The sequence below is a fragment of the Polistes dominula genome, unplaced genomic scaffold (assembly GCF_049000335.1).
Source record: "Polistes dominula isolate Pdom_NZ unplaced genomic scaffold, Pdom_raw_medaka contig_33, whole genome shotgun sequence".
In the NCBI taxonomy this organism is placed as follows: domain Eukaryota; kingdom Metazoa; phylum Arthropoda; class Insecta; order Hymenoptera; family Vespidae; genus Polistes; species Polistes dominula.
The window spans coordinates 5,497,732-5,517,477 of NW_028300998.1; the positions used below are offsets into that span (position 1 = coordinate 5,497,732).

General features: G+C 27.9%; 1 protein-coding gene across 8 annotated transcripts in view; it reads left to right on the top strand.

Moving 5' to 3' along the window:
* how (protein held out wings) overlaps nt 1-19,746 on the top strand; it is a 59,379-nt gene that overhangs the window by 34,357 nt on the left and 5,276 nt on the right. The window contains exons 2-7 of one of the 8 annotated variants that reach the window (XM_015321789.2): nt 2,622-2,755; nt 6,795-6,911; nt 9,536-9,679; nt 9,887-9,989; nt 10,375-10,677; nt 15,840-15,969. In XM_015321789.2, coding sequence (XP_015177275.1) covers nt 2,622-2,755; nt 6,795-6,911; nt 9,536-9,679; nt 9,887-9,989; nt 10,375-10,677; nt 15,840-15,922 — 884 coding nt within the window. In that variant the 3' untranslated portion in view covers nt 15,923-15,969. Of the gene's footprint in view, nt 1-2,621; nt 2,756-6,794; nt 6,912-9,535; nt 9,680-9,886; nt 9,990-10,359; nt 18,399-19,746 lie in introns of those variants that run through there. The other 7 variants (XM_015321765.2, XM_015321799.2, XM_089173569.1 and 4 more) reach the window with 7 other exon arrangements.

Genomic DNA, 19,746 nt, shown 5'->3' on the forward strand with positions numbered 1-19,746 from the left:
ATTGTTAACAAGAGAAAACAAGAATCTTATTTATATCTTTTACATAAGCGGCAAAAGGGATTTCTTAGCATGGGCTTGCCACTATGGTCGCCATCTTTGTCGTTAACTATCCAACTCGAGCCCCACCTCGTTTCTCTCTCTCTCTTTTTCTTTCTAACTTTTTTCTTTCATGCACAGCTCGATAAATACGGTACGAGTAGTTCGAAAACAACGAATAATTTGCGTCTTTTTTTTCTCTCTCTCTCTTTCTATTTGTTTTTTTTTTTTTTTTTTTTTTTCATTGCGAGAGGAAGGAAAAGGAAGGATCCTAAAAAGAAAAAAAAATCGCAGGATATGAGACACCGTTCCCACGCGCGTTCCGTTTTAATGATTGACCAATCCTCACGTCTCATAGATATTTATGAATCATGTAATAGGACTGACTGCTTATAGATCTTATGCTACTACTTATGCTACGTCTCCTCTAACTTTCCAAGAAGACGTTCATATCCGATGAGAAATGACCGAGAAAGTGATCTAACATAAGTCCTTGTTAGAATTATTAGATATGAACAATTTCTTCTTCTTCTTCTTCTTCTTCTTTTCTTTTCTTTTTTTTTTCTTTCTTTTACATAGTCGAAGGATAACTTCTTTTTTTCTACTATGCCTTTCTCTAATCGACGTCCTTAATAAAAATTCACGATAAAATCACTACATTGTTTTATTTCATTATTATTGATTTAATTATGCAAGGAATGTATTTTTAAATTTGTTTTACATTATTTTCTTTTGGTTATGCATGAAAAAATAAATATACGTGTCGATAATTTTAGAGTTGGTAAAATAGGCATATATATATATATATATATAATACTATTATATAAAATATATATTTATATTATTATAATTTGTAAATTATTAATATATAATTAATAAATTTGTAAATAATAAAAATGGAAAAAATTAATAAAAAATTTGTAAATTTGCATTATTAAATAAATTTTTTTTTACTTGGGACATTATTATAATTATTGACATAAATAAAAAAAAATCTAACAGAAAATCTTTGTATACATAAATGAAAAATATTACAATTTTTCTTTCGTTTTAATTTTTTTTAATTGTAATGAATCAGAAAAACAAAATAAAAAAGGTGAAAACCTTTAATGACGATAATCCAAAATATACATCGTCTCTCGTTAGCTAACGTATTTTTGCGAGCACATGCATACATATATACATACATACATACATACATACATATACCTCTTCTTTCCGTAACGCAAGAGGACTGTAAATTATCAGCGAGATATAAATGGCATTGCATTTAGAACACGGTGTGTGCATCGTTACACCCGCGCATGTCGTGTGCACGTAATGCCACGCTTAATCCAACTCGAAGATAATGTGTCAGTACCGACAATGATACGATTATTTACATATATATAACGGTTATGTACATCATTTATTGTTTATCATCATTTTCATAAAGATATTGAAAATTAATAATATTCTTATTATATACATTAAGTTAATTACATTTGTTTTTCTTTTTAGATTACACAATGTGAGCCAAAATATATTTTTAACATTATATTACATTTATTATAATAAATTACATTAATTATATTATATTTATATAATAATATAAAAAATATTATGTTAATATTATAATTTATTATATATAATGTATATAATATATATATATTATATTACATTATATAGCATTATATTATATTTAATTTTTTTTTTTAAGAATTTAGGCTAATTTTCAATTGTAAAATTACAAGCCTAAAATGTTATTAATCATTTAGAAACTTTTGATCATCCACCCTGTACATTAAATTTAATTCTATTCAATGAAACAATATACATACACACAGGAGACATACACACACATGCACAGAGGACATTCTCATATTTATTCGTTAACGATGAGTATTATCGTTCGGCGATCTAAGCAAAGTTAACGTTGTGCCCGGCACATAATTGCAGCACTGTGTCAAGGACAAATTGTTCGCCGACAAGTACGATAAAATAAAAGGGAGGAAGGGAAGGCAAATAAGATATAGAACAAAAAATAATTCTGATTATTGTTGAGCATAGAAATATTTCGTTTCAAGCATCACAAATTTCTAAGTATTTTAATATTACGTATATTTCACGTAATTAGTTAAACGTTTGTCTTGTTTACCGAAAAAATGATGATTTGTTTTATTAAATACAACAAACAACGATCCATCAAAATGTTCGATGGTGTATCATCTCTGGTTGATAGAAACATGAGTCATCGTTAAAAAAAAATTCATTTTCATTTTTGTTAACTCACACATTGTTTTTCGTTTAATTAATTCTTCAAAAAAGAAATAAAAAGGTAATATTGTTTTTTATACGATAGGAATTAATCGTTCAATTGAAAGACTTGTAAAAGTAACTTTCTTTGATTATAGCAGCTAACAAAAAAGAAACACAGAGATGAACACACAAGAAGATCCCACGTCCAATTGTCCTCATTAATTACATTCAGGCCCTTTTTAAACCATCGCAGCCTATCGGCCAGTTAGTTACATCCCATTTACTCACTTGTCCTTGAGCAAGTAACTCCATTCTTTCATTACAGGTTTCAAACTTTTGTGTTACAGAGATCGCAAAGGTGAGGGCGAGCCTTTTCCAAATCAGCGGCGTTAAAAAGGAGCCGCTGATTTTGCCAGAACCCGAAGGCGAGGTCACTACGCTTATGGAGAAGGTTTATGTGCCGGTCAAAGAACATCCAGACGTAAGTTATACTCTTATCTTCTTCTTAGCTAACAAAAAAAAAGATTTGAAAAGAGTACAAATATAAGTTCAAAAAAAAAGAAAAGAAACAGAAATGAATACTAAAAAATAACAAAGTCTAAGATGACCGCCATATTGAAAATAATTTCAATATTATTTTTAACTCTTATGAATTACGTGGCAATATTTATAACTCATTTGTGTATGAAAATTGGGCTTTATTTAGATGATTAAATAAAAAAGAAACTTAAATATATTACGTAAAAATAAATATAACTCTAAAGAATAAGTATTGAAGAAAAAAAGTATCGATCGCCATATTGAATAATAAATCAAAATCGTTTCTTGCTCAAATCACAAATTACAATCAATCATCTTTAATTGAAATAATTTAATAGGGAGAAAAAATAAAATGTAAAAAAAGGTATTTTTAAAAGAAAGACAATCGAGACTAATTTAAAAAAGAAATATTCAAGACAAATAATCGAGAAACCATGGATCTTTCCAGTCGGTGATTTGATAGTAGCTTAGGGAGGTAGGCAAGCGGAAGGCCTGTACATAGCATTAGAGGGGCTTGGGGAGGTATATAACCACCGAATGTGTACAGTCAGAAGTTATTTTGGTCATGCCCGGAATAGAATCCCTGCAGAAGAGAACGGAACTCTCTCTCTCTCTCTCTCTCTTTTTATCTATCTATCTTTCTTTTTCTATCTTTCACGTCCCTATTGCCGACTTACGGCTCATTGGGATTTAATAAAACGAGGACGAAGGCTAACATTTCTTGCCAAAATAATTTTCCCAACATTTTTTCATTCTTATTCTTTTCTTTTTAAATTTATAAGAAGCCTGATGTTTAAAAATGTAATCTTTTTTTTTTCAAACGATCACGTAGGTTGAACTATAAGTTTATTCTGTATGAGATTCGAAAGATAATTGAATTTTTATTTTTACTAAAAAATATGTTTTTTAATATTTAATTGATTTACTGAAGAAAAAAGAGAAAGGAATATTTATTGTAAGAGAAAGAGAAAGAGAGAAATTTAAATGCCAACTATCATAATGCCGGAATTATGTTAGATTCTCTCATGTAAAATGAAGTACATCTCACGATGTCGTATATATATATATATATATATATATATATTTACGTATTTAATATATATACGACAGGAAATTCACGAGAGAAAATTACATACGAGACTTATATACACGCAGCCTTCTTTAAACGTACTCTCTTTTCTCTCTCTCTTTCTCTCTTTTTTCTCTTTCTGTTTTAAGTGCGGATGTAGACGTTCATTGAAACAATTACAACCCACGAAAGACAGTGATTTGTAAATCCTTTTACTCCGTAAGAAAGAGAGGAAGAGAAGGGAGAGAGGGAGATAGAGATACCTATTAAGGTATAATATCAATTACCAATTTAGTTGTAATCGTTTTTCTTTTTCTTTCTTTTCTTCCTCTTCTTTTGTCTCCATGCGCCATTTAATTCGTTAAAATTTTAACGTTCAAGATTAAAACAAATAATATAATATATATAATAAAATCTCTTAATTTATAAAATGAACGTGGAATGTTAAAGACTTCTCTTTAATCGTAACTTCAATTAATTTTTATCTCATTTTAAACTTTCTCTATTTTATCTGGTTTTAATACTTCATATAATCGATAAGCAAGAATATTAAAGGTCATTCATTTTCTCGAGTTTAATCTTTACTAGTCTCGCGGAAGCATTTTCTCTACATTATACTCTTATGTATGTATGTATGTGTTGGGTGTGTGTATGTTACGAGACGACAACTTATATTCGAGGAGAGAACTTAAAACGAGAAAGCGGTGAATGTTCTCTTTTTTTACTTCTATTTGTATATGTATGTACATATGTATGTATCTATATGCATGTGTGTATGCATATGCGTAAGATATAATATTTTCATAGCTAGGTGACGAGCGTCTAATCGTTAGAATTTCGTAGAAAATCAGTAAAGTTGAAAACCCTTCCTGTTTGGATCATATGGTCTGGTTATTAAAACAGTGGGCTGTAGAAAATTTGAATTAATGGGATTTTATGATTTATATCTTATATTATAAATACTACATTATATCATATATATAATTATAATTTAAACGATAATATACAATAAATCATATAAAATTAATTTTTACTTATAAAATAATATTTTTGTTTAAACTTAACAGTAACGAATAAAACCTCGTGTCTTAGAATTTCCTTAAAAATAATTTTAAACTATTAATAGAAAATCTCAAATTTATAATATAAAATAAATTATAAAATAAATAATTTTCAATTTTAAGATTGATCATCTGTCAAACATATGCATATCTTTGATCTGTAGGGTCAATGTGCTCGATTGCTATTACTACAAGAAAGAGAAACAGAGAAAGAAGAAGAAGGAGAAGATACGTCTTGATGCGTTTCACTCAAGATTGCATTTTAATGGAATATTCTTTTAACTAATGAAAGATAAACGTACACCATCTCATCTTATAAATATATTTCTTTCTTTTTTTTTGTTCTTTTTATTTTTTTTTTTTATTTTCTTTTCCTATATAATATGTATCTATAAATTTATCAAAACAAAATTTAGATAAGTCATGTTAGTTATTGCACAATAAATAATAATAAATTACTTGATACTATTCAAATATAATTACTTTTTTTTTTAAGTTTATACATTATAGATCACGAAAATTTACATTCAGAAGATTTATATGAGATATAATAACACAATAATAATTATTATTAATTAATTAAATTCTCCTAACTCGTATCTTCTCAAATTAAATTGAAAGTTAAACGAGTAAAGATGACACCACAACAAGCTTCGTTAGATTTTCTCGAGAAATATTCTTCTAACAGAGAATATTATTATTATTATTCATGAATAGATTTTTCTAATGCGTTGTAAATATATTTACTTAATAGCCGTGTGATTGAGCGATGATCGAGCATCGATAAATCATGCTTATTGATATTAATGAGACCATCGTAATAAAAAAATAATAATTTAGAGAGATAGACTAGATGAAAAAATGCAAGAAAAAGAGCAAGCGAGGGATAAATAGATAAAAGAAATTAAAATGCATTTAACAATTATTATCTTTAGTCTCTTACTCGGCCGGTAAAATCATTTCCTTCTGCGTAACCTTTTAAATGGTAATTCTATATAATTAAAACTCTGAACATCGTATCGTCGACAATCTCATTGTCTTATGTTACTTGTCTTTTAATGATACGTCAATATAATGAGGGATCATGACTTAAAAAAATATATATATATGCATGCATGCCATTAACCTTACATACCTTTTTTTCACATCTCTCTCAACATATATTAAAGAAAATTTTACATACGATTAAACAAGAATTTATCTACCTAGCTATCTGTTTTGTCAACGATCAATCATAATCGCGACTACGTTTGTTTCTCTTTTCTTACTTTACGTATTCCAATGCACGTATATGTACATTCTCATTTCATAAATATCGCATTACATTTATATTATCAAAACGTTATCGTCTTTAAACCCCGACACACACGAATCCGAGAGTCAGGTAAAGATAACAATGTTTATTCGTCTTTAACATTACTTTCCATGAGCCACTCAATGCTAACTACCGATTATTAACTTATCGGTTATTGTGATACGCTCTTTTATCGATCCATGCGTGCGATAATTATTAGAACGCCCCTCGTATTTTAAATTAACTTCTAATAATTACTTTATGATGACGACGATTATCCTACATTATCGAATCGATTTAAATCAGACCAATTTCGCGCTCTTATCGTTACTCGTTAAACTTTACCCCCACTCTCTATCTTTTCTCCACCCACACGTTGCTACTTTCTGTACCGCCACTCAAATGAAACCAGTGGCGCTATCTAGATAAACGTTTATTGCCAATTGGCGGTCACCTTTACTTATTTACATGTACTATTTTATTTTATTTTCTTCAAAATACATGAATATTTTGTTAATTTTGTAATAATCATTTATTGCTTCTTTTTTTATTGTAGTTCAATTTCGTTGGAAGGATTTTGGGACCTCGCGGAATGACAGCAAAACAATTGGAACAAGAAACGGGTTGCAAAATAATGGTGCGAGGAAAAGGTTCGATGAGGGATAAAAAGAAGGTAATTAGATTATTTTATTTTCAATGGTATTTCATTAACAATCAATTTTTATGATAATGATTTTAAAAATCATATATTCTTTGTTATATCGTAATAACTTTAACGTGATCATCTTCTAACAGCTGAATCACTCACTTGGAAAAAAGTCTTGAAATAGTGCCAAGAGTTGCTTCATTTATTCAAGGCCGGAATTTGTTGTTTCAGAGAGATTGAATATATAACGAGGCGTATCTATTTCGACTACGATCTCAAATTCATGTTTTTTCATCTCCAGTAGTATCTTTTCAATTCTGTGTGGATCAAGTTTAAGAATATTTTATATCATTATAATATATGTCTAGTTATTTTTCATATTATAGAGCTACTACTATTTGTCGAACTAGTATATTTTTCACCATCAAAAATGGCGTTATAAAACGAAGATAAATTTTAGTTGCAATGAAATCCTAAAAAAGATTATAAATGTAATATTTGACAATGTAATCTTGCGTATTTAAATTTGATTTGTAGGATATATATATATATATATCTCTAGTGTTGTTCAGTTAGGTTAATTTAAACCGTTTGCAACACACCGACGCAATCCTGAAGCGATTATAATTTCAAGAAAGAAAAAGAAGAATGGTGACATAGTAACAGCAGAAAATATATCTTCGATCAATGGAACTTTTGACTCATCAAAATTCAAAATGCTATGCGTATATACTTCCGGAAATGAATACACGCATAAGTCGTAAGAGAAACGCAGTGTTGAATAAAATGAGGAGTAGCTGCTGTAACTGTGTAACTGATTAGGGCCTTGAGATCGTAGTCGATTAACACGAAATACATACAACTGTGTATGCGTGTTCTATTTGTGTGTATATATGCGTGTTCTATTTGTGTGTATATATGCGTGTGTATTCAAGAAGTCCTTCATATTTGTTGCAAGTCTTCTTTTAAGTTCATCCGAACCGACGATAAAAGCAATAAAAACGAATCGCACTTGAAAGTTTCTTAACGTCTGCTTTTCGTCATACCCATTGGCGTAGGCAAGACATAATTTTAGACGAATTGCTTTTCTGTCATGTCGATCATTTTGGTATTTCAATCTCGATCCAACAAATTTGATTAATCGTAAAACTTTGCTTTTCACTAATATTATTAACAAAAAGACATTGTTTCTTTTTCTAATGTTAGTTATTTATTAATATTCTTCGAGTATTAATCCAACACGATATGCTGGAGAGATCTATTAACTAACAAAGTGTTTGTTTCAAGCTGCATGTGGTGTACGAGTTAAAATATCGTCGTAAGTATACATGTATATATTTACATATATACGTGTGCACGTTGTATCATTCTTTTAATATATTTCCTAACATTTATTTATTAACACTTCTGCAACATTATTAGAAGTGATATTCTTTATAGTTAAACAGAAAAAAAATTAAAATGATAAGTGTTTTTTATCTTATTTACTTGTAGATATATTTTCGTATTCTATTAGACACGAAATATAAATAAGTATCAAAGATCTTAAAATAATTTTGCATCTTGGAACATTTAGAAATTAAACATTTTTTGTTTCAATAATTAATATAATATTAAACAAACAGGAAGAAATTACTTAAATTTTCTTTATGAATCACCGGTTCGCCATTACACTTTTTTCAAAAATCTGATTACCATTAGTTTCTTTTTAATAACGAAGCTACATGACCTCTCTTAACTACAAAAAAAGAGTAAAATAAAATCAATATTACGTAATATCGTCGACGATAACAAATTTAATTGCTTCATTCTCTTTTAAGTAAAAAAATCTAACGAGGAAAAAAAAAAGATTCTATACGTTCGTTTTGAAGTAAAATTTCCAAGAGTTGATTCTCATATCGGTTAAAGTAAATGTTTGAACATCATAAATAATGTGTGTAAGATTCTTTTATATATATATATATATATATATATATATATGTATAAACATATGTATATTTCTTCAATGCAAATTTCAAAAGATTATTGCGATTTTTTATACGATCAATAAATTTTCTTTTACATTGGAAATGAATAACTTTGCAAATAGATCATTTAATATTAAAGATAAACTTAAATGTAGAATAATAACTAAAATAATTATAATCATCATCAGTGACATTTATATTTGTAATGTTATGCAAATTATGAATTATTATACAGCTATATTGATTTATTTTATTGTGTTTTTTTAAGTCACTTATTTTTTTAGGCTTTTCTTATATTTGATATGTTAATGTTTATTTCTTATTGATGAGTACGTATTAATTGCAATAATATTTGTTTGTTTAATAATAGATTTATTGATTATATTAAAATTGTGTTATTTTTTGTAAAGAAATTTTCGATTTATTCGCGTTGTTTTTATTATGGTACAGTAAAATATAAAAGTAGTATAAAGAAATACATCAGGTGAGTACGTGTGATTCAACATTTATGTTTTTTTTTTCTTTAGGTATCTTTTACACTTTTTAATGTGTCCAATACACAAGGCCTTGTATTATTTTCATTATTATTGTTGTATTAATTCTATGGCGTTATTTTTAATTTGTATTATATTGTATAAATATTGAAGAACGGTAAATTAATACTTCTTTTTTTTATTTCACCAGGAGGAACAAAACCGAGGTAAACCTAATTGGGAACACCTAACAGACGAATTGCATGTTCTACTGACTGTAGACGACACAGAAAATCGTGCGACCTTGAAACTTGCTCGAGCCGTCGAAGAGGTCAAGAAGCTTCTCGTGCCCGTGGTGAGACAGTTCCAATTATTTTCTTATTATTATTATTATTATTTTTGTAACACATAATTTTTCTTTTTATTTTGCATTAATTTTATTCAACTTGTTAATTTGGTTGGATCAATTAATTTAATTTGTTTCCTACTACACGATTTATTAAAATGAATTTCACGTATAAAACAATACACGGATTATTCTGACGATGATATCGATTGTTAGCAGGCTGATGGTGAAGACGAGCTAAAAAAGAGGCAACTGATGGAACTCGCAATTATAAATGGTACCTATCGAGATTCCAACACAAAGGTTGCCGCAGCTGCAGGTACCTCTCACAAAATCTTACATTTTATCATGACATATTGATTAGTTAGATCACGTAGAGTTAATTTGACAAGATTTATTCAATAGTTAACAATTTAAAATGGACTAAAAAAAAAAAAACAATTAAAATGGACTAAAAAAAAAAAAGCAATTAAAATAATCCCAGATGCGAAGTAGAGATGATCATATAAATAAATTATTTGAGAAAAAATATGTAAACAACGTGAATTAATCATTTTATTTGTTTAATATCTTTAGAATAAAACGTTGAACTAAATTTTAAAAAATTGTCTTAACGAGGAACAACACCACATGATTTAATACAATTCGAAATTAATCGTAAAATGAACTGGTCAAAAAAGTGATTATAGCTTTTGACATTGCAGCCTGTGACGAAGAATGGAGACGCGTGGCTGCGGCCGCAGCAGAAACGCAACGTCTTCTACCTGGTTTAGCGACACCAATGAGGGCCCAAAGTGCTCCATTAGGTGCACCGTTGATATTATCTCCAAGGATATCAGTGCCAACCACTGCGGCATCCTTGTTAAATGGTTCGGGTCCACCAGGATCTCTACTGTCAGCTGGTGATCCACATGGACTGATCTACACACCTTATGCGGACTACGCCAATTATGCTGCGTTAGCAGCCTCACCACTTCTCACCGAGTACGCCACTGCGGACCATTCTGGTGGGTTGTTCGCTCGCTGATCCTCTGTCTCTCTCTCTCTCTCTTTCTCGTCTTCTCTTTTTTAAAAACAAACAAACAAATAATTACGAAAAGAGAAAATCCCCGACCAAGTCGACCGAAACATTTTTTCAACGGCTACCAAATATAAACCAACCCTCCCTTCCCAACAATTTTCCACATCGTCACAAAACCATACAACCAGACATATTTGTTATTTTTTTTTTTTTTTTTGTAAGCTTTTTTTTCTCTTCTCGATCGTTTCCCCGTCAACCTTCCTTACGGGATCTACGTGATCCAGAAAGCTCTACCTGCCTCTCTCTACGCTGGTCTCGATTCTAGAGCGAAGCTTGACGTTTAACGTTTTTCTCTCGAAAGAAAAACCGGATTTTATAATCGTCGTTTAGAAGACGAATCTCTCGTTATATATATTTTTATTATTATTATATATATATATTATATAATATTATTATTATATTATTATTATTATTAATATTATTATTATTATTATTAGTATTAGTATTATACGATAATAATTGTTCATTTTAATCAGGGACTTGTCGTTTATTTCTTACAGCGTACCACCGTGTTATTAGATACGTCCCATTTTTTCTTCTTCTTTTATTTTTCTTTTTTTTTTTTTTAAATTTTATTTTTTATCGTTTAGTGTCATCGTTTTCGGTAAGTGCAAGTTTAGCAAGAACAGCAAAGCCGAATCAGTCATTTACTAGTCGCCGCGTCACAGTCGGGATAAAGAGATTCTTTTAGGGTAAAAAAAGTACACACATAAAAGCATATATTGTGCCCTATCGAGCGTAATAATGGCGGCTGCCGGTGTAAATAGATGCGATAGTGAAGATATGATGCTCCACCATATAGTGCCTCGAATAGAAAAAAAACCGTTTAGGAATCAATAGGTTTGATAGGAGAATAGAAGTTTTTATACCTTTTTGTTTTATTCTGTTCTTTTTTTAATCAGCATCATTTATTTTTCTTTCATAACGCACTCGCACAAAAAAAAAGTATTTTATTTTTATTATTATTTTTTTAATTAATAAATGCAAACGCTGCTCAAGCATCGAACGATCACATCCCAAATTACACTCTCTTCCCCCATAACACGCACGATCCCCTCACCTCTCTCTTTTTCGCATAATTAATTTAATATAATTAATCCACGTATCATTCACATTACTTCGAGGCAGAGCAGGAATATGCACGAGTTAAGAATCAAAAAAAAATAAAAAAATAAAAGTAAAAAAAAGGAAAAGAATTCGTCTTGTATAGTACGGCGCAAACGTTAGCGCCACAATTTTTACATACTAGTCCAAAACAAATTGTTTTTTTATTTTCTTTATGTTTTTTTTTTAAATATATATACATACACAATAGAAAAAAGATCGAAGAGATTTGTTCTTTTTTCCTTTGTTTTTAATTAAAACACGGTGATTCTACTTAGACGATACAAGATGTTAAAAAGCGCGGTGAAAAAAAATTAAATCGTTATTTTATAATCGGTTGTTGTTGTTTTGTCAATTGAAGTACACACCTTGTTCTTGACGCTTAAATTTTTTTTTTTTTTTATTGATAATAATAATAATATATATATATATATATATATATAATAATATATATATATATATATATATATATATATATTTACATATATAAATAGTATACGTGTCAACGATATACCTTTTATATTACCGTCCAATCTCTAATCATTAAATAGCAAGAAATTTTTGGTCAAGAAGTACCGAGAAAAAATAAAATTTTACGCGTACAGTATTTAGCGTGCAGTTGGTTTTTTTTTATTATTATTATTTTTATTATTAATATTATTATTACTATTATGGATATAGTAGTTTTTTTTTACCGATACGGAGAACATTATTAATTAATACCATTTAAATTATGGTATAGAATATATTTTTCTTTTCTTTTCTTTTTTTTTCTTTTTTTTTTTTTTATATATATATATGCAAAGAAGCATTCAGTTACCTTAAGGTACGTTTTTTTTTTTATACTGGAAGTAAATAAAAATTAATGTACGTAATTTACGTATATATTTAAATGTTATATTTTCAATTTTGCAGAATAGATATATGTATATGAGTATTTTGTATAATATATATATACACATATGGATTATCTCGTTTAGATGAAATATTCGAATTAGTATAGCACGTTTATACCGTGCTTTGCTCAATGCAATAATCAAAGGCCATGCGTTGCAGTTATACGCCTATCTCGAATTCACATAATACACGCACATATGCATAATTATGTTTAAGTCTGATGTATGTGTATGTGTGCGTATGTGTATGTGACGGAATGATATATCGTATTTATTGAATTATTATAATAAATTATTAGCTTATAGATTTTTTGTTTAATTATCTTTTAAAATTAAGTCTCGAGAGAGGCCATTTTGGTGCTTCAGTTTATAAAGTTGATAATCATTATTTTATTAACTTTGGAAAAACGTTTATCCGTACTAAAACAATTTACACATCTCTCCATTTTCTTTTAACTTTTTTTATTATTATTTTTTTGTATTAAATAATGATGGTTCTCATTAACACTTTAATGGCCGCACGTCTAAGCATAACGTCACTAGGGGATCGGTAATATTTTGAAAAAATTAATTTAGAAAAACTTTATTAAATTCACGACAAAAATTAACAACAAAAAACAAGAACAATTTAACAATAAATTTAATTTTATATAATTCTAAATATATAAAAAGTTATAAATAAATAAGGGCCAATAATGGTTGTTCCGGCTATCACACACATGTTGTGTGAGCGGCAATTAAAGTGTTAATGAATTTCACGTTTTATTTTGCATTTTTCTTTTTATTATTTTTGATAATTTTTTTTTCCTTTATTTTCCGAATCTCTAACTTCATTTAACATAAATTTAATAATTGCTAAATAAAACTACAATGTACACAGGTCTAGAATCTTAAACGTATCCCTAGGGTTGAATTTCTAACACACGGAATGTAATAACAACTAACTCGATTGGCCTTTTCTTTTCCTACGAAACTCACAATCGTACATACATTTTCTCATGCTTCAACTTTTTTCTTTACCTAATCGTCCCCAATTATCCAATCAAATCATACCTTTTATCTCAATCAATTATTCGGTGCAAAGTGCAGTCATTTAAAATTTTGTTCGTAAAAAAGTAGCCCCGCAATAAAAAGAAAATTAGATAATTGAATTATGAAAGTTCTTTTTTTTTTTTTTTTTTTTAACGGGACTTAGGTAAAAAAAAAAAAAAAGATAAAAAATGACAATAATTACGGTAACGATATATATAATATTATAATAACAAAGTTTAGGAGAAAGGTAAAATAAAATAATAATAATAACGAAAGAAAGAAAATCGTTTTAACCCCGAGTACCTTTTTTTTATCTAATAAGGTAACACTTTTTATGGTGTTTTTTTCTTTTTGATAGTCGATGATAGATGAAGCATAACATATATAATATTTATATATGTATACGTAGGATTTTTCTAGGCAATTGGTAGTCGTAGGAAAATTACCCAGGGACCAAACATATTCAATGTTTCAGGACTGATGGTTCTAGCGTATACTTGTAGTTGTTTAAGGGATATATTAAAAAGAAAGCTATATATTAAAAGGTTACTCTTCTAACGAATAATAAATAGACGAAGTATAATATATGTACGGAATAGAATTGAAAAAAAATAAATAAATAAAAGAAGTGAAAACATGACGTTCGTGCTTAGAAGAGTATTTGAAAATATTTCTCGAATCTCGCGAACCTTTTGCTACATATTCTTTCAACGTAACATTACGAAGAAAAAAAAATTATAAAAAAAAATGAATTAAAGTTAGGCCATTACGAGAGAGATGATGATCACATGTACATTATTTTATATAGATTATATTATATAATAATACCTCTCTATACGATTATTTAATTTTATTTTTATATAAACAAGAATGAAAGAAGATTTTTTTAGATAGTCCGTTTTATAGGTTTAGATTTTTAGACAATTTAAGAAATGTGCTTTATTTAAGATGGTGTATCCATTACGATTATCTTTTGAAACAAAACAAGAAAAAAAAACAACAAAAAAATACTCACGCGGAGAAGAAAAGTAAAAAATAGCTGATGGTGTTACGTATTCTATTCTTTCTTTTTTATTATTTCTATTATTCTTTTTTTACTTCTTAATTAATTATTATAATTACAATATACTAAAGACTTAGCTGATTTCTTGAATAATCAAAAGTGAAATCGTAGTAGCCATATATGACGAGTGAGAAGGCATCCAATTTTCTCTTTTTTTTCTTCTTCTTTTTCTTCTTCCTCCTCCTTCTTAAATCACTTAACTCAACAACCACAACCATAAAAAAAAGAGCGTACTATACTTGTGTTTATTTGCTATGTATAGTTTTAAAAACATGATTATTTTCGTTATGTGTATGAGGATTGTTTCGTGAGTGGATAGTAAGCGTCACACGATACATATATTATTTTTATAAATAAAATATTAGACAAAATTTGTATGATATAATTTGAAACAACATAAAGCTTACTATCTTCATGTTGCAAACCTACAAAATAATTTGGTCGGTCATGTAAACCACAATCTTACCTAATTGATAATAATTCACAAATAAACAAATTCTTTTTCAAATAAATCTCAAATTGAGAGAGAAAAATTCATATTATATACATGCGTCCGTGTTACACGTGTAATGCAAATTTATTTTATAAAAATATAAAACAAAAAATATTTGGATAGTGATTTACGACCGTACCTTCGGGTGACCGACCACCAAATGTAAAATGTTAATTTATCAGTTCTTGTTTAATCTAGCAGCAAGATGATATCAAACATTTGTTTTGCTACGCTGACTACTGTGGAATTAATTAGGTGATCTCGAACGATAGAAAGAAAGGAATCAAAAAACAAAACAAAAAACAATATAACGAAAAGAGAGATAATAAGAAGACACATCCTCCCCCTCCCCTAAACATGTTTATATACACAACTTAAATAATTACAGCAACCACAGCAACAACTACTACAACTACAACAATAAAAAAAATCAAATATCACACACACAAAATGCAAGAAACAAATTTGGTCGATTACTTACATTTGTATGTTGGGCACAGGTGCAGCAGCCGCTGCGAAGCAGCGTAGGCACCTGGGTCAGATTCGTGAGCACCCTTATAAAAGGGCTGGCGCTCTCTCGTGAATTCGCAGAGAGCACAGAGAGTACTGTTAACGCCTCCGCGCGGAAAGGTTAGTCCTAAACTTGTTAGTCTTTTTTTAATTTTTCATTTTATTACCGCCTATATATTATTATTATTATTATATATTATTACCATTATTATATTATATACAAGAGAAAGAAAAAAAGAGGGTGAAAGTGAACACATAATTATGAATGAGAACGTTATAGAAAGAAAAAATGAATGAATGAGCGAGAATGAAAGAATTTTTGTGAGAATGAGAGGAAAAGAGAGAGCTTTCACACGGTAACTTCGTAAAAAGTTATTTTTTGACGTTAGCCAAAAAAAAGTGTGTACGCTCGTCCCGTGTACCTGACGCCGCATCAATTGATTCGGTTTATTTCTTCTTCTTCTTCTTTTAAATCTTTTAATTCTTTTTTCTTTTCCTTTTTATTCTTTTTTTTTTTTTTTTTTTTTTAATTTTCATGTTTTTCTTTTTAATCTTTTATATGAAAAACACTGTATTTTTTCTCTCTTTTTTTTTTTATACAAAAATTTTTATAAATCATTATCATTTCCTTTTTATATATTATTTAAATAAAAAGAAAAAAAAATACTTGGAAGGATTAATAATGGCACAATTTGCTCTCCTACCTCTGTGAGAAAAAAGAAAAACAAACAAAATAGTCATCTTTCTGTTGTTAGTTTATTATTTTTGTAATTTTCTTTTTAATTTAATTTTTACTTATTCTTTTCTTTTTTTTTTTCTTTTACTTCTTCTTCTTCTTCTTCTTCTTTTTGACAATACATCACATTTTTGATAACAGAACGAATGATCGTGTAAATTTACTTTTATGTCTATACGTTTACATAAAACAGGGAGAAAATAAAATATCAGTTGATATTTATGTGCATAGATGCTTGGCCCTAAGTCTCGGTAATAATGAAACAGAGTATTATTATTAAAAAAAAAACAAGAGGAAAAAAAATATAATAACAATGAATCAAAAACAAAGGATACAATTTGAAGAACGTTTATTACGTTTATATACTTTGGCGTAACTCCCCGCTCTTAGGTCTAAGCAATTTTAGGAAGGAACAACTTCCTGTCGTCACATGTATTATTATTATTTTTATTATTATTATTATTATTATTATGATAATTATTATTATTATTATTTTCTATTAAGGCCATAAGAGAAAAAAAAGAACAAATTCTCTTCAGCGAACGCTAGATGTGGGTGAGCACCTCCCCCCCCCATCCGCACGATATTTACATATGTAAACTAAGAGCATATTATGGGTTTTTTTGATTTTACTTCAAATGTCGATATTTTTGTTCATACAAATTTTAGCTTCCCTGACGCATCGAGGATTCGAAAGAAACCAAAAAAGAAAAAAAAAGAAAAATAAATAATTACGTAAAAAAGCGAATTTATTTTATTTGTGAGCAGGATAGGAGGGGCAGTTTGGTGTTTGGTGTGAGAGAGGACAGTGAAATATTATATGGTGCTTAAAAACGTAAAATTAAGATTTTTCAGTCGCCGTTTATTATTGTAAATGCTTCTAGGAAATTATTATGTTTATTTGCATTTTCTTTTATATATATACACATATATATAAATATATATATATTTCTCTTGGCAACTTGTGCCTGTGGAACACTTATTGATCTTCCATTTAAAATGTATATAAAATTATACATACATCTCTCTCTCTATATATATATATATAAACACATATGATTAAATAATAATAATAATTATTATTATTATTATTATTATTATTATTTTTATTAATTATTATTAGTAGTATAATATTATTATAGTTACGATGAATTATTATTATGATTATGGTTATTATTATTAATTATTATTATGATTATGATTATGATTATTATTGTTATTATTATTAATTATTATTATTATTATTATTATTATTATTATTATTATTATTATTATTATTATACGAATGAAATAAATATTTATATAAATGAAAGATCTCTTGATTCGTACAAAAGACTTCAGGGATGGTAACGCGATACGATGTTCGAAGGTTCATAATACATTATTTTGTTATTACAGGACGTTTCTATCAGTTAAGTTTGCTTTCCGTGCTCTATACGTTTGCTTAATTAAGAAAGATGATTCGATTTAAGCATTTATTTAAATCATTATCGGTATAGGAATTCATTTGTTAGAAAATTGTTAGAGTATTTTTGTATATTCATAAACAAACACATTAATTTTTTGCAAATTTTGTACATAAATCGTTTTTATCGTTGATAAATGTCTATTTGTTTGTTTTTTCTTTTTAACGCGTATGCATAATTCACTCATTATAATACGTGATTCGTGATATTTGAATAATAATTTAAGAGTAGGAAAATTTCGATTGTATCTTTTCTATATATATTTTAAGAATAGGATAAAATGCTGTCGGAGATGGTGTCCAACCCTTTTTTTGTATTAGCACTAACATTAACTTCTTTATTATTTATTTATTATTTTCTCTCACACAGTTTATATAATTGACAACCTTTTTTTTTATCATAGACGCAAATATCATCCATTACATAAAACTACTGCACAACTGCACCGTATTTTATAAGACTAACAAAAATGCTCCACATGGCCAAGTTGACACTAACTTTGATTCTATTTTATACATGCATATATATGTGTGTGTATACACGCGTGTGCCTTTATATATAAAAATACAAACACCAGCACAAATTTACAGGACTTACTTGACTTACAATTTTATCTACAAGAATATATTTTACATAAACGTAAAACACACACATACATACGCACGCATATATATGTAAGGTATAAAAATACATTTAATAAATATCTTAGATAATACTGTACAAAAAAAAAGACAAACAAAAAAAAAATAATATGCTTTTTGGAAATGCCTGGAATTGTACTATAGATCTGTCCTACATTATGGCACGTGCCTAACTCATGAGCCTCTGACACCTGCTTGCTGATGGGATATTAATCACTATAATTAATATAATATGATTCCACATAATAATAATAATATTAAAAAATAACGATGCATTAGTATTTTCATTATGTATAATGTCATTTTTAATTAGCGACACAGTTTGGTGGTGGCAGGTGCACACCCTAAGCTGCCTTTGTATGAAACCAATAATGTTATGTCAAAATAACGATTTACATGTGTAATGGCGCGATTACTATATACATGTATATATATATATATATATATTTATTAATTATATATATTTTTATACACGGCATATATATATATATAATACAATACTTTGTCATTTATGTATATATATATATATATATACATACATATATATAGTGCTACAAAACTTAATTTTCTATATACTTTAATAATTTTGCATCTCTATCGATACATCTAATCTGTATTCGTATTTTGTTATCATTTTTAGTCACTTATCCTTTTTTTACAAATGCCTTATAGTTTTTGTGGCTGTCCTATGCGCGGGGAGAGTACATGAGCCATATTTAAAAATTAAAATATTAAAAAATATATATATTAAAAAAAAAAAAGAATGTAGAATTAAAACAAAAGCACACAGAAAAAAAAGAATGAAAAAAGTTTCTTCTGACGGAAAAATGTTTACCGAATATAATAACTAAAAAATACAATAAAAAACTACAATGTGATTTCGTACTATATTGTGTGGATGAAAAAAATGTAAATTTATTTTTTATCTAAATGTTATATTATTTAATTGTTGTATATTTTGTTATTTATTTGTCGAGAATGAAATCTTTCACAATATGTACGAATCACAAACGCTTCAAACTAATATTTATTTACAAGTGACACAAGTGTAAAG